Source organism: Zeus faber, assembly GCF_960531495.2.
Source record: "Zeus faber genome assembly, chromosome: 1".
In the NCBI taxonomy this organism is placed as follows: domain Eukaryota; kingdom Metazoa; phylum Chordata; class Actinopteri; order Zeiformes; family Zeidae; genus Zeus; species Zeus faber.
In genome coordinates, this window is record NC_137193.1 from 559,276 (window position 1) to 576,370 (window position 17,095).

Genomic DNA, 17,095 nt, shown 5'->3' on the forward strand with positions numbered 1-17,095 from the left:
ATAACACAGGTTGTCGGGGGCCGATCGACAGGTTCTGGTCTGTAGTACTGACTGTGTAGTACTGTACTACTGACTGTAGTACTATTATACAGGTTGTCGGGGCAGATCGACAGGTTCTGGCCTGTAGTACTGACTTTGTAGTACTGTCGACTGACTGTAGTACTATAATACAGGTTGTCGGGGGCAGATCGACAGGTTCTGGTCTGTAGTACTGACTGTGTAGTACTGTACTACTGACTGTAGTACTATTATACAGGTTGTCGGGGCAGATCGACAGGTTCTGGCCTGTAGTACTGACTTTGTAGTACTGTCGACTGACTGTAGTACTATAATACAGGTTGTCGGGGGCAGATCGACAGGTTCTGGTCAGTAGTACTGTAGTGCTGACTGTGTAGTACTATAGTACTGACTGTAGTACAATAATACAGGTTGTCGGGGGCAGATCGACAGGTTCTGGTCTGTAGTACTGTAGTACTGACTGTGTAGTACTGTAGTACTGACTGTAGTACTATAATACAGTTGTCGGGGCAGATCAACAGGTTCTGGTCAGTAGTACTGTAGTAATGACTGTGTAGTACTATAGTACTGACTGTAGTTGTATAATACAGGTTGTCGGGGGCAGATCGACAGATTCTGGTCTCTAGTACTGTAGTACTGACTGTAGTACTATAGTACTGACTGTAGTACTATAATACAGTTGTCGGGGGCAGATCGACAGGTTCTGGTCTTTAGTACAGTAGTATTGACTGTGTAGTACAGTAGTACTGACTGTGGTGCTATAGTACTGACTGTAGTACTATAATACAGTTGTCGGGGGCAGATCAACAGGTTCTGGTCTGTAGTACTGACTGTGTAGTACTATAGTACTGACTGTAGTACTATAATACAGGTTGTCGGGGGCAGATCAACAGGTTCTGGTCTGTAGTACTGACTGTGTAGTACTATAGTACTGACTGTAGTAATATAATACAGGTTGTCGGGGGCAGATCGACAGGTTCTGGCCTGTAGTACTGACTGTGTAGTGCTGTCGACTGACTGTAGTACTATAATACAGGTTGTCGGGGGCAGATCGACGGGTTCTGGTCAGTAGTACTGTAGTACTGACTGTAGTACTATAATACAGGTTGTTGGGGGCAGATCGACAGGTTCTTGTCTGTAGTACTGTCGTACTGACTGTGTAGTACAGTAGTACCGACTGTAGTACTATAATACAGGTTGTCTGGGGCAGATCGACAGGTTCTGGTCTGTAGTACTGTCGTACTGACTGTGTAGTACTGTAGTACTGACTGTAGTACTATAATACAGGTTGTCGGGGGCAGATCGACAGGTTCTGGTCTGTGGTACTGACTGTGTAGTACTGTCGTACTGACTGTAGTACTATAATACAGGTTGTCAGGGGCAGATCGACAGGTTCTGGTCTGTAGTACTGACTGTCTAGTACTGTAGTACTGACTGTAGTACTATAATACAGGTTGTCAGGGGCAGATCGACAGGTTCTGGTCAGTAGTACTGTAGTACTGACTGTGTAGTACTATTATACTGACTGTAGTAGTATAATACAGGTTGTCGGGGGCAGATTGACAGGGTCCGGTCTCTAGTACTGTAGTACTGACTGTAGTAATATAATACAGGTTGTCGGGGGCAGATCGACAGGTTCTGGTCAGTAGTACTGTAGTGCTGACTGTGTAGTACTATAGTACTGACTGTAGTAGTATAATTCAGGTTGTCGGGGGCAGATCAACAGGTTCTGGTCTGTAGTACTGACTGTGTAGTACTATAGTACTGACTGTAGTACTATAATACAGGTTGTCGGGGGCAGATCGACAGGTTCTGGTCTGTAGTACAGTAGTATTGACTGTGTAGTACTGTAGTACTGACTGTGTAGTGCTGTAGAACTGACTGTAGTACTATAATACAGGTTGTCGGGGGCAGATTGACAGGTTCTGGTCTGTAGTACTGACTGTGTAGTACTATAGTACTGACGTTGAACTATAATACAGGTTGTCGGGGGCAGATCGACAGGTTTCTCGTCTGTAGTACTGACTGTGTAGTACTATAGTACTGGCAGTAGTACTATAATACAGGTTGTCGGGGGCAGATCGACAGGTTCTGGTCTTTAGTACTGTCGTACTGACTGTGTAGTACTGTAGTACTGACTGTAGTACTATAATACAGGTTGTCGGGGGCAGATCGACAGGTTCTGGTCAGTAGTACTGTAGTACTGACTGTAGTACTATAATACAGGTTGTCGGGGACCGATCGACAGGTTCTGGTCTGTAGTACTGACTGTAGTACTATAATACAGGTTGTCGGGGGCAGATCGACAGGTTCTGGTCAGTAGTACTGTAGTACTGACTGTGTAGTACTATTGTACTGACTGTAGTAGTATAATACAGGTTGTCGGGGGGCAGATCGACAGGTTCTGGTCAGTAGTACTGTAGTACTGACTGTGTAGGAATATAGTACTGACTGTAGTACTATAATACAGGTTGTCGGGGGCAGTTCGACAGGTTCTGGTCAGTAGTACTGTAGTACTGACTGTGTAGTACTTTAGTACTGACTGTAGTACTATAATACAGGTTGTCGGGGGCAGATTGACAGGTTCTGGTCTCTAGTACTGTAGTACTGACTGTGTAGTACTAAAGTACTGACTGTAGTACTATAATACAGGTTGTCGGGGGCAGATCGACAGGTTCTGGTCTGTAGTACTGTCGTGCTGACTGTGTAGTACTGTAGTACTGACTGTAATACTATGATACAGGTTGTCAGGGGCAGATCGACAGGTTCTGGTCTGTAGTACTGACTGTGTAGTACTGTCGTACTGACTGTAGTACTATAATACAGGTTGTCGGGGGCCGATCGACAGGTTCTGGTCTGTAGTACTGACTGTAGTACTATAATACAGGTTGACGGGGGCAGATCGACAGGTTCTGGTCTGTAGTACTGTCGTACTGACTGTGTAGTACAGTAGTACTGACTGTGTAGTACTGTAGTACTGACTGTAGTACTATAATACAGGTTGTCGGGGGGCAGATCAACAGGTTCTGGTCTGTAGTACTGACTGTGTAGTACTATAGTACTGACTGTAGTACTATAATACAGGTTGTCGGGGGGCAGATCAACAGGTTCTGGTCTGTAGTACTGACTGTGTAGTACTATAGTACTGACTGTAGTACTATAATACAGGTTGTCGGGGGCAGATTGACAGGTTCTGGTCTCTAGTACTGTAGTACTGACTGTGTAGTACAGTGGTACTGACTGTGTAGTACTGTAGTACTGACTGTAGTACTATAATACAGGTTGTCTCTAGTACTGTAGTACTGATTGTAGTCCTATAGTACTGACTGTAGTACTATAATACAGGTTGTCTGGGGCCGATCGACAGGTTCTGGTCTGTAGTACTGACTGTGTAGTACTGTAGTACTGACTGTAGTACTATAATACAGGTTGTCGGGGGCAGATCGACAGGTTCTGGTCAGTAGCACTGTAGTACTGACTGTGTAGGAATATAGTACTGACTGTAGTACTATAATACAGGTTGTCGGGGGCAGATCGACAGGTTCTGGTCAGTAGTACTGTAGTACTGACTGTAGTACTATAATACAGGTTGTCGGGGGCAGATCGACAGGTTCTGGTCAGTAGTACTGTAGTACTAACTGTGTAGTACTGTAGTACTGACTGTAGTACTATAATACAGGTTGTCGGGGGCAGATCGACAGGTTCTGGTCTCGCTGCTTTCATCACGAAGGTGAAAAGAGGAAGTTTGGCCGACGCCACGGGACTGAGGCCAGGTATGCAGTACTACTACATATCCTATGACACATACTACTACATATACTACTACACATACTGCTACACAATACTACTACATATTACATTACATTTAGTCATTGATCAGACGCTTTTATCCAAAGCCACTTACAATCATTCAAAGAGCGACGGACGCAGCCATCAGGAGCAATGAGGGGTTAAGTGTCTTGCTCAAGGACACTACAGCATGCTAGCAGGAGGAGCCTGGGATCCAACCAGCAACCTTTACATCACTAGACCACCAGCTCTACCTCCTGAGCTGCCATCCCCATATACTACTACACATACTGCTACACAATACTACTACATATTGTACTACTACACAATACTACTGCACAGTACTACTACATATACTACTTTACGTACTACTACACAGTACAACTACATATACTACCACGCAATACTACTACATATACTATGACACAATACTACTTCATATAGTGCTACTACACAGTACCACTACACTACAGTGGAACAACAGGCTCCAGGTGATAGATCTAGGATCTAGGGATTAGGATCTAGGATCTAGGGGTTAGGATCTCGGGCTAGGATCTAGGAAATAGGACTTGATGTTTAAGGCCCTCCCCTCCAGGTGACCAGGTTCTGCAGTGGAACAACAGGCTCCTCCAGGTGTTAGGAAACAGGATCTAGGGGTTAGGATCTAGGGGCTAGGATCTAGGGGCTAGGATCTAGGAAATAGGACTTGATGTTTAAGGCCCTCCCCTCCAGGTGACCAGGTTCTGCAGTGGAACAACAGGCTCCTCCAGGTGTTAGGAAACAGGATCTAGGGGTTAGGATCTAGGGGCTAGGATCTAGGGGCTAGGATCTAGGAAATAGGACTTGATGTTTAAGGCCCTCCCCTCCAGGTGACCAGGTTCTGCAGTGGAACAACAGGCTCCTCCAGGTGTTAGGAAACAGGATCTAGGGGTTAGGATCTAGGGGCTAGGATCTAGGGGCTAGGATCTAGGAAATAGGACTTGATGTTTAAGGCCCTCCCCTCCAGGTGACCAGGTTCTGCAGTGGAACAACAGGCTCCAGGTGATAGATCTAGGATCTAGGGATTAGGACCTAGGATCTACAGACTAGGATCTACAGACTAGGATCTAGGGGCTAGGATCTAGGGGCTAGGATCTAGGGGTTGGGACATGATGATTAAGCTCCTCCCCTCCAGGTGACCAGGTGCTGCAGTGGAACAACAGGCTCCTCCAGGGGGCGACGTTCAATGAAGTCTACAACATCATCCTTGAATCCCAGTCCCAGTCCCAGGTGGAGTTGCTGGTCTGCAGGTACTAGTACCCACCCTGCGAGTAGTACTACCTGGTCCCAACTAATACTACCTAGTACCAAGTGGTCCTACCTAGTACCAACTAGGACTAATTTATCTGCCTTTATGTTAGTCTGACTTCCTGTTTATCTGATTTTCTGTTAGTCTGACTTCCTGTTAATCTGATTTTCTGTTAATCTGACTTCCTGTTAGTCTGATTTCCTGTTAATCTGACTTCCTGTTAGTCTGACTTCCTGTTTATCTGCCTTTATGTTAGTCTGATTTCCTGTTTATCTGCCTTTATGTTAGTCTGATTTCCTGTTAATCTGACATCCTGTTTATCTGACTTCCTGTTTATCTGATTTTCTGTTAGTCTGATTTCCTGTTAATCTGACTTCCTGTTAGTCTGACTTCCTGTTTATCTGCCTTTATGTTAGTCTGATTTCCTGTTAATCTGACATCCTGTTTATCTGACTTCCTGTTTATCTGATTTTCTGTTAGTCTGACTTCCTGTTAATCTGATTTTCTGTTAATCTGACTTCCTGTTAGTCTGATTTCCTGTTTATCTGCCTTTATGTTAGTCTGATTTCCTGTTAATCTGACTTCCTGTTTTTCTGACTCCCTGTTTATCTGACTTTATGTTTGTTTCTTGAGTTCCAGAACACCAGACCTCTCTCAGAGCCAGATAGAATCCAGTGAGTACTATGTAACTAGTAACAACTTGTACTGTGTATCCAGTGAGTACTATGTAACAAGTAATAAATAGTACAGTGTACTATGTTTCTAGTAACAACTAGTGCCGTGTGTCCAGTGAGTGCTATGTAACTAGTCAGAACTAGTACAGTCTATCCAGTGAGTACTATGTAATTAGTAACAACTAGTGCAGTGTATCCAGTGAGTACTATGTAACTAGTAATAACTAGTGCAGTGTATCCAGTGAGTACTATGTAACTAGTAACAACTAGTGCAGTGTATCCAGTGAGTACTATGTAACTAGTAACAACTAGTGCCGTGTATCCAGTGAGTACTATGTAACTAGTAACAACTAGTAGCGTGTATCCAGTGAGTACTATGTAACTAGTAACAACTAATACCTTATATCCAGCGAGTACTATGTTACTAGTAACAACTTGTACTGTGTATCCAGTGAGTACTGTGTAACAAGTAATAAATAGTACTGTGTATTATGTTACTAGTAACAACTGGTGCCATGTGTCCAGTGAGTGCTATGTAACTATTCACAACTAGTACAGTCTATCCAGTGAGTACTATGTAACTAGTAACAACTAGTGCAGTGTATCCAGTGAGTACTATGTAACTAGTAACAACTAGTGCCGTGTATCCAGTGAGTACTATGTAACTAGTAACAACTAGTAACGTGTATCCAGTGAGTACTATGTAACTAGTAACAACTAATACCGTATATCCAGTGAATACTATGTAACTAGTAACAACTAGTAACGTGTATCCAGTGAGTACTATGTAACTAGTAACAACTAATACCGTATATCCAGTGAGTACTATGTTCCTAGTAACAACTAGTAACGTGTATCAAGTGAGTACTATGTAACTAGTAACAACTAGTACTGTGTAACTGTGTGTTTAGATTTAAACTCCATGGCTCCGCCCCTTCCTGTTTTATCGCCGGGCGTCAGCATGTCAGGGCTGTCTGTGAGTACCCACAATGCACTAGGAACTGCAAAAATACATTACAGCTACATCACAAATACTTTGCAGCTACTTTACAGTTACACCACATTTACTTGACAGTGAAATCACAGTAAAACTACATGTACTTTACAGTTACTTCTCAGCTACACTACAATGACTTTACAATGACTTCACAGTTACTTTACAGTTACTTCAGTTACTTTATAGTTGTTTTACAATTACACTTCAGTGTCATAAAAGTACACACACTACAGGAACACAACATTTACTTTACAATTTACTTACAGTGATGTTCCGGTTATGTCACAGTTACTTCACAGCTACTTTGTGGCCACCTTGCAGCAAATTTACAGTCACTTTACAGTTACCTTCCAGTTTCTTCAAAGTTACTTTATGATCACTTTACAGTTACTTTACAGCGATTTTACAGCTACTTCACAGCTACTTTGTGGCCACCTTGCAGCTAATTTACAGTGACTTTACGACAACTTTACAGTTTCTACTTGGTAACTTTGTGGTTTGCAGTGACTTTACAGTGACTTTACAGTTACTTTACAGTTACTTTACAGTTACTTTGTGTGTCTGCAGACCCTCGGTCAGAGGAGCTCCATCGTTCCCAGGATACAGGTAAACGACTTTCTCTCTTTCTTTATTTTTCTTTCTCTTTCTTTCTTTCTTTCCCACAGCTTCGGTCTAGTTTCTAGGTGGCAACAATCACCTGACCGATATGGCAACGACCACCTGACCGACAGGGCAACGAGCAACTGACCGACAGGGCAACGAGCAACTGACCGACAGGGAACGACCACCTGACCGACATGGCAACGACCACCTGACCGACAGGGCAACGAGCACCTGACCGACAGGGAACGACCACCTGACCGACAGGGAACGACCACCTGACCGACAGGGCAACGAGCAACTGACCGACAGGGCAACGAGCAACTGACCGACAGGGAACGACCACCTGACCGACATGGCAACGACCACCTGACCGACAGGGCAACGAGCACCTGACCGACAGGGAACGACCACCTGACCGACAGGGCAACGAGCAACTGACCGACAGGGCAACGAGCAACTGACCGACAGGGAACGAGCACCTGACCGACATGGCAACGACCACCTGACCGACAGGGCAACGAGCAACTGACCGACAGGGCAACGAGCAACTGACCGACAGGGAACGAGCACCTGACCGACATGGCAACGACTACCTGACCGACAGGGCAACGAGCACCTGACCGACAGGGAACGAGCACCTGACCGACAGGGCAACGACCACCTGACCGACAGGGCAACGACCACCTGACCGACTGGGCAACGACCACCTGACCGATATGGCAACGACCACCTGACCGACTGGGCAACGACCACCTGACCGACAGGGCAACGAGCAACTGACCGACAGGGCAACGAGCAACTGACCGACAGGGAACGACCACCTGACCGACATGGCAACGACCACCTGACCGATATGGCAACGACCACCTGACCGACAGGGCAACGACCACCTGACCGACAGGGCAACGAGCAACTGACCGACAGGGCAACGACCACCTGACCGACAGGGAACGAGCACCTGACCGACATGGCAACGACCACCTGACCGACAGGGCAACGAGCAACTGACCGACAGGGCAACGAGCAACTGACCGACAGGGAACGAGCACCTGACCGACATGGCAACGACTACCTGACCGACAGGGAACGAGCACCTGACCGACAGGGCAACGACCACCTGACCGACAGGGCAACGACCACCTGACCGACTGGGCAACGACCACCTGACCGATATGGCAACGACCACCTGACCGACTGGGCAACGACCACCTGACCGACAGGGCAACGAGCAACTGACCGACAGAGAACGACCACCTGACCGACATGGCAACGACCACCTGACCGATATGGCAACGACCACCTGACCGACAGGGCAACGACCACCTGACCGACAGGGCAACGAGCAACTGACCGACAGGGCAACGAGCAACTGACCGACAGGGAACGACCACCTGACCGACATGGCAACGACCACCTGACCGACAGGGCAACGAGCACCTGACCGACAGGGAACGACCACCTGACCGACAGGGCAACGAGCAACTGACCGACAGGGCAACGAGCAACTGACCGACAGGGAACGAGCACCTGACCGACAGGGCAACGACCACCTGACCGACAGGGCAACGACCACCTGACCGACTGGGCAACGACCACCTGACCGATATGGCAACGACCACCTGACCGACTGGGCAACGACCACCTGACCGACAGGGCAACGAGCAACTGACCGACAGGGCAACGAGCAACTGACCGACAGGGAACGACCACCTGACCGACATGGCAACGACCACCTGACCGATATGGCAACGACCACCTGACCGACAGGGCAACGACCACCTGACCGACTGGGCAACGACCACCTGACCGAAAGGGCAACGAGCAACTGACCGACAGGGCAACGAGCAACTGACCGACAGGGAACGACCACCTGACCGACATGGCAACGACCACCTGACCGACAGGGCAACGACCACCTGACCAACAGGGCAACGAGCAACTGACCGACAGGGAACGACCACCTGACCGACAGGGCAACGACCACCTGACCGACAGGGCAACGACCACCTGACCGACATGGCAACGACCACCTGACCGACAGGGCAACGACCACCTGACCGACAGGGCAACGACCACCTGACCGACAGGGCAACGAGCAACTGACCGACAGGGAACGACCACCTGACCGACAGGGCAACGACCACCTGACCGACAGGGCAACGACCACCTGACCGACATGGCAACGACCACCTGACCGACATGGCAACGACCACCTGACCGACATGGCAACGACCACCTGACCGACAGGGCAACGAGCAACTGACCGACAGGGCAACAAGCAACTGACCAACATCGCAACGAGCAGCTGACCGACAGGGCAACGACCACCTGACCATTAGGGTAATGAGCAACTAATCTGCAAGGCAACGAGCATCTGACCGACAGGGCAACGACCACCTGACCATTACGGTAATGAGCAACTAATCTGCAAGGCAACGAGCATCTGACCGACAGGGCAACGAGCAAATGACAAGGCAACTTAAAGACGCAGGTGAACACCGTGAACTCATGGCATGTTTCCATGACACGTTACCGGCTACACTTGCTTTTGATACCGGGTACTTTGTTTTGGTACCAGGTACTTTGTTTTGGTACCAGGTACTTTGTTTTGGTACTGTACCGTACCATAATACCCCCTCATCCAAGAAGTCCAGGGCCGGTCCGCTAAGTGTACTGTGTGTACTGTGTTCACTCTGTGTACTGTGTGTACTACGTGTACTGTGTGTACTGTGTTTACTATGTGTACTGTGTGTACTGTGTTTACTATGTGTACTCTGTGTACTGTGTACTGTGTGTACTGTGTTTACTATGTCTACTATTTTTACTGTGTACTGTGCGTACTGCGGACTATGTGTACATTGTTTACTATGTGCACTGTGTGTGCTTTATTTATGATGTGTGCTGTGTGTACTGTGTTTACTATGTGTAATGTGTGTACTGTGTTGACTGTGTAGTGTGTGTACTGTATGTACTGTGTACTGTGTGTACTGTGTAATGTGTACTATGTGTACTGTATACTATGTGTACTATGTAATGTCTACTGTGTACTGTGTTTACTATGTGTGCTGTGTGTACCATGTTTAATGTGTACTGTGTGTACTGTGTACTCTGTGTACTGCGGACTGTGTGTACTGTGTTTACTATGTGTACTGTGTGTATTATATTTACTATATGTACTGTGTTTACCATGTGTAGTGTGTACTGTGTGTACTGTGTACTGTATGTACCTTGTGATGTTTGATAACTGTGTACTTGTACTGTGTGTACTGTGTACTCTGTGTACTGCGGACTGTGTGTACTGTGTTTACTATGTGTACTGTGTTGACTATGTGTAGTGTGTACTGTGTACTGTGTAATGTGTACTGTGTAATGTGTACTCTGTACTGTGTGTACTGTGTGATGTGTTTGATAACTGTGTACTGTGTGTTACGACTGCGTGTAGGTGAGGCTGTACTACGATGCTCCGAGGCGCCACCTGCTGGTCACCGTCCTCGGTGCCAAAGATCTGCCAACGAGACAAGATGGCCGCCCGCGCAACCCCTACGTCAAGGTCCACTTCCTGCTGGAGCGCAGGTACACAGTACTCTGTCAGTGCTGTCAGTACTCTTGCAGTGCTGTCAGTACTCTGTCAGTACTCTCAGTACTCTGTCGAACTCTCAGTACTCTGTCAGTACTCTGTCAGTACTTCAACTCCTCAGTGAGCAGAACCAGCGCAGAACCAAGACGGTGAAGAAGAGCGTGGATCCAAGATGGAACCAGAGCTTCGTCCTGGGTCCAGTCCAGAGCAGAGACAGAACCCTGGAGCTGACGGTGTGGGACCAGGGTCCAGAGGAGGACAGCTGCTTCCTGGGGGAGGTACACAGTACTACACACAGTACTACACACAGTACTACTAGAACCCTGGAGTCTATATATATACCCTGGAGTATATATATAGAATATACATACATATATATAAATACATATACTGTATATGTAAATTTATACATGCATATATTTATATATATATACATACCTAATAGATACATACATACATACATACACATACACACAGTGTGTATATATATATATATATATATATATATATATATATATATATATATATATACTGCATACTACAAACGTAGTTGAAGGTTTTTAGGATCTTTCTGGTGGTTTCCCGACATGAGAGTTTTTATTAAAGCATTGAACGAGTATAAATTACGAGTATAAATAATATATAATTATAATTTATAATAATGAATACTATTAATAAAATATAATAAACTATAAATAACCATAATAATAAATAATCATAATAAATAACAATAATAACATGATTTTAACATGATATTTATGATTATTACAAAATAATCATAAATAATAATTATTTTGGGCGCAGGAGGAGTGGCACTCAACTCTGGCTCCTGGTTTGATCCCTCTACAAGACAGAAACATAAAGAAATCTCATTCCCCGAGTCGGAACGATCAGAGCTGGGGCTTGACCACGCCCTTCCTCAGCCACAATATTCAAGGTCAAACATATATTCAAGGTCAAATAAACATACAAGGTCCTGCAGTACATTCATTTGAGATTCAAACAAACATTCAAGGTCATACAGTACATTCATTTGAGGTCAAACAAACATTCAAGGTCATACAGTACATCAATTCAAGGTTAAACATACATTCAAGGTCAAACATACAAACATGACCTTAAATCATTTATTTTCACTTAATTATATTCACTTACGTATATACAGATGTATGTACATATGTATCTATGTAAAGTATGTATGTATTTTATTTTATTTATTTATTTTTATAATTTTTCTTACCTGTGCTGTCAGCATGCTGGACATACAACACAGGGTATTTGTATGCCATTTGCATCCAGGACAGAATTAGTCTGCAAGAGGAGTTCTCAACCTGCAATGCAACTCTTTAGTAATTCTTAAATCATCAAGAACTGCTACAATAACTCTGTCCTGTGGACGACCTGTAGAATGACAAGAGCACAGTTTTGGTTATGGAGAGCCACCACCAACGCCCCTCTTTGGAGAACTATTCATCATGTTTGGATCTAGAAACAACTGATCACTACTCCAAGAGGGGAAGGATCACCACGGTGAGACAAATAAACATAGAAACAAACAACATTTACACAAAAACATGAACATTGGACGACAACATGTATTGAAAAACAGTGAATTAGGTCCAGGAAAACTGGAACCACAAGTGGTCACGTGGCCTCTTCCTGTCAAAGTTTTGGCAGGAAATGAGGGAGAAAACGAGAGTAATGCAACCAGGGAGGTGCTGGGGTGCACTCCAAGCAGGGGTGTGTGCGTGTGTGGGTGCGTGGGTGCATGGGTGTGCGTGTGTGTAAGATGTCCACCAGTGAGTGTATATGAATTATCCCCATTGGTACTGGTGTAGAAGGTCGGTATTATGTTGCGGCGCCTCCAAGCAGCGCGAGGGGCCCTGAAGCCCCCCGAGCTCCATAGCCCCGCGGACAACCCCCGGCCCCCATGGATGACCGCCGGTCCACCGGAGAAGCCAGGGGGCCGTGGAGCAACTCCCGCGCCCAGCCAGAGGAGCATGACCAAGTCCCAGGGAGCACGAGGAGGCCCTGCACCCCAGGGGCGCACACATTTTTTTTTTACATTACATTACATTGATCTGACGCTTTTATCCAAAGCGACTTACAATTGTTCAATCACCGACCGACGCAGCCATCAGGAGCAATTAGGGGTTAAGTGTCTTGCTCAAGGACACTACAGCATGCTAGCAGGAGGAGCCTGGGATCCAACCAGCAACCTATAGATCACTAGACCACCAGCTCTACCGCCTGAGCTACCATCCCAATCCCCATCCATATACAACCAACCCCCGGGCGCAGGCACAAGACGCAGCCGCCAGCACAGAACCCGGGTCACAGGCGCAAGGCATGGACCACGGGCCCGGATCACGGCCCCACGGTGACAGACCGCCACCCCGGCAGAGCCGGCAAGACCCCCACACAGCACCCATTCCGCACAAAGGGGCGCCCGGGGGGGCGCCCCACCGCAGCCGACCAGGCGCCCCCGCCCGGCGTGAGTGCCAAGTGACCATACACAAAGCAGCAAGTGCCCAGCGTGGGGCACCTCGATGTTTCACCCCCCCCCCCCCCCCCCCTCCGGCGATGCCGGCAGGCCGCCAGTTATACAGGCCCTCCGCTACCCCCAGCACCCGGGGCGCCCGCCGCAGGAAAAAATAAAAAATAAAGCAAAGTATGTATGTAGGTAGGTATGTACAGTATACTGTATAAAACATTTGTATGGACAAGTTCACATAGTACATATTGGCCGCAGGGCAGGGCGGGTCCTATGAGGTGCGCCACCTAGTGGTCATCAGAGGGCACAGGAGACTACCGCCTGGTCCTGGACAGACTGAGGTGCTGGTCCTGCAGCATGGAACAGGAACACCAGGAAAGATGCGGGCCTAGATGTCATATCTGGACAAGTACTGACGACCTGTGCTAACCAGCTACCCCCAGTGCTCACAAGGATATTCAACGCCTCCCTGACCGAGTCAGTGGTCCCGTCCTGCTTCAAGAGATCCACCATGAAGTCATCCCTGTGCCGAAGACCGCCTCTCCTGCCCGTCTGATTGACTACCGACGCTGGCCCTCACCTCGATGGTCATGAGGTGCTTCGAGAAGCTGATTAAGGATTACATCTGCGCCTCCCTCCCCCGCACCTTGGACCCGCTGCAGTTCACGTACCAGCAGAACAGATCCACGGATGATGCGGTCTCCCAGGTACTGCACACCACACTCACGCACCTGGATGGCCGGAAGGGGGAGATGTGAGATGCTGTTCATCAATTACAGTTCAGCTTTCAATACCATAGTCCCCACCTGACTGGCTGTCAAGCTGCAGAAGCTAGGACTGAGCACTCCGCTGTGTGTCTGGATCCTGGACTTCCTCACAGCCTGGTCCCAGGTAGTCAGGGTGGGGTTAGGGTGGGGAGGCACATGTCCAGTTCCCTCACCCTGAACACAGGATCCCCCCAGGGCTGCATCCTCAGTCCCCTACTGTACTCCCTGTACACACATGACCTTGTGGCCAGGTCCAGCTCCAACACCATCAGCCGTCAGTGATCAGGTGGCCTGATCACTGACGGCGATGAGAAGGCCTACCGCGAGGAGGTGGCTGACCTGTCACTCTGGTGCCAGGGCAACAGCCTCCACCTGAACCTCAGCAAAACTAAGGAGCTGATTGTGGACTTTAGGAGAGGATTACAACCGAGGACGCACGCGCCCTTGGTGATTTATGGGACTTCTGTGGACAGGGTGAGCAGCTTCAAGTACCTGGGAGTCCACATCACAGAGGATTTAACATGGACTGTACACACAGACACTCTGGTGAGAAAGGCGAGGCAGCGTCTTTACCACCTCAGGCAGCTGAGGAAACTCAGGGTCTCGGTGAGGATCCTCAAGTCCTTCTCTGTGGAGCGGTGGAGATCATCCTGACAGGCAACATCACTGCCTGGTTTGGGAACTGTACTGCTCAGGACAGGCGGGCCCTGCAGAGGGGGCTGCCTTCAGCTGAACGTACCACCGGAACTCCCCTCCCCTCCCTGCAGGACTCATACACCAGCACACTAGCAGAGGTGCAGAACCATGAAGGATCCTCACCACCCCAACAACGTACTGTTTCAGCTGCTGTGGTGGAGCAAGAGCCTCCACAGCCACACAGCGAGAACAGAGACGGAGACGGAGTTTCTACATCAACACATAAGAACTGTCAACGCTGACCTCACCAGGAGACACTCACATAGGCCCCACTATCTCACTGTACTGTATGTAGCATAATGTACTGCATACTGTATCACTGTTCTGGGTTACTGCATACTGTACTGTATTGCAATTCTGTTGGATGTTACTGTATTGCTGCGTGGTACTGTTGTATACGGTACTGTACATCTTCATACTCACTTTATTTACATGCACTTTACTGTAAATATCTGTATCAACAAATAGTCTTTCCCATATATATAACTCTATTCCCTTCTATTTTTTACCCCCACTTTGTATTACCTTTTTGAGTATTGTATTGATATTATTCTATTCACTAACTGCTTTACATTTTAGGAATCAGTTTGTTTCAGTTAGTTGCGAGGTAGAAATACTTTAGATATTATTTTCGGTTGAGTAACTATTGTGCATAATCTCCTGTTGCGTTGCAAAGACATTTCACTGCATATATGTATGAAAGTATGTATATGTCTGAAAGTATGTACAGTATATGTATGAAAGTATGTATATGTATGTGACAAATAAACCTCTTAAATCTTGAATCTTGAATGGAGACACAACCCCTGGTCCTGGACAGACTGAGGTCCTGGTCCTGGACAGACTGAGGTCCTGGTCCTGCAGCATGGAAACTACCACCTGGTCCTGGACACACTGAGGTCCTGTTCCTGGACAGACTGAGGTCCTGGACAGACTGAGGTCCTGGTCCTGCAGCATGGAGACCACCACCTGGTCCTGGACAGACTGAGGTCCTGTTCCTGGACAGACTGAGGTCCTGGTCCTGGACAGACTGAGGTCCTGGTCCTGCAGCATGGAGACCACCACCTGGTCCTGGACACACTGAGTTCCTGGTCCTGGACAGACTGAGGTCCTGGTCTTGCAGCATGGAGACCACCACCTGGTCCTAGACAGACTGAGGTCCTGGTCCTGCAGCATGGAGACCACCACCTGGTCCTGGACAGACTGAGGTCCTGGTCCTGGATAGACTGAGGACCTGGACATACTGAGGTCCTGGTCCCGAACAGACTGAGGTCCTGGTCATGGACAGACTGAGGTCCTGGTCCTGCATGACATTGTGTTTGTGTTTGTGCAGGTGCTAATAGACCTGGAATCGGCCATCTTGGATGACCAGCCTCACTGGTACAAGCTGCAGTGTCACAACATGACATCACTTCCTGTCACAGACTCCTCCCCCTTCCTGCAGAGGAGGATGCAACGCAGAGTGCACAGTAAGACACACACACTGAACCAGGAAGTAAGATGTTAGAAACAGGAAGTAAGGTGGTACAAACAGGAAGTAAGGTTTTACAAACAGGAAGTCAATTATTTAAACAGGGAGTTAGATGTGAGAAACAGGAAGTTGGGTGTTAGAAAGAAGAACTTAGGGCCGTTTCTCAATAACTTCCTGTTTTAACATCTGACTTCTTGTTTTAACATCTAACTTCTGGTTTCTAACATCTAACTTCTTTTTTTAACATCTGACTTCCTGTTTCTAACATCTGACTTCCTGTTTTAACATCTGACTTCCCGTTTTAACATCTGACTTTCTGGTTTAACATCTAACTTCCTGTTTCGAACATCCAACTTCCTGTTTTAACACCCAACTTCCTGTTTCTACCGCCTCACTTTCTGTTTCTAACATCTTACATCCTGGTTCTAACATCAAACTTCCTGTTTTTAACATCTAACTTCCAAGTTTAACACCAAGGCCCTTTCTCAATGTGCGTTCTTGTCTGTACTTGTGTTCTTGTCTGTACTTGTGTTCTTGTCTGTACTTGCGTTCTTGTCTGTACTTGCGCTCTTGTCTGTACTTGCGTTCTTGTCTGTACTTGCGTTCTTGTCTGTACTGATGTACTTGTGGACTTGTGAAACGTCATCAGCCAAGTACTGTTCCAATTCAAAGTACGCATTAAGCCAAGTCCAGTCCAAATGCCAGGATGTGGACTTGCTCC

The 17,095-nt window shown here is 47.3% G+C and overlaps 1 protein-coding gene and 1 pseudogene across 2 annotated transcripts in view; one reads left to right on the plus strand and one right to left on the minus strand.

The window, feature by feature from the left end:
• LOC307238073 overlaps window positions 1-17,095 on the minus strand; it is a 154,896-nt pseudogene that overhangs the window by 41,997 nt on the left and 95,804 nt on the right. The window lies entirely within an intron of this gene.
• rims2b (regulating synaptic membrane exocytosis 2b) overlaps window positions 1-17,095 on the plus strand; it is a gene marked incomplete at both ends in the record, with an annotated part of 51,274 nt that overhangs the window by 13,580 nt on the left and 20,599 nt on the right. Inside the window, 5 exons of the mRNA XM_080004211.1 lie at window positions 3,704-3,791; window positions 4,982-5,088; window positions 10,812-10,942; window positions 11,068-11,224; window positions 16,237-16,372. Coding sequence (XP_079860337.1) covers window positions 3,704-3,791; window positions 4,982-5,088; window positions 10,812-10,942; window positions 11,068-11,224; window positions 16,237-16,372 — 619 coding nt within the window. The remainder of the gene's footprint in view (window positions 1-3,703; window positions 3,792-4,981; window positions 5,089-10,811; window positions 10,943-11,067; window positions 11,225-16,236; window positions 16,373-17,095) is intronic.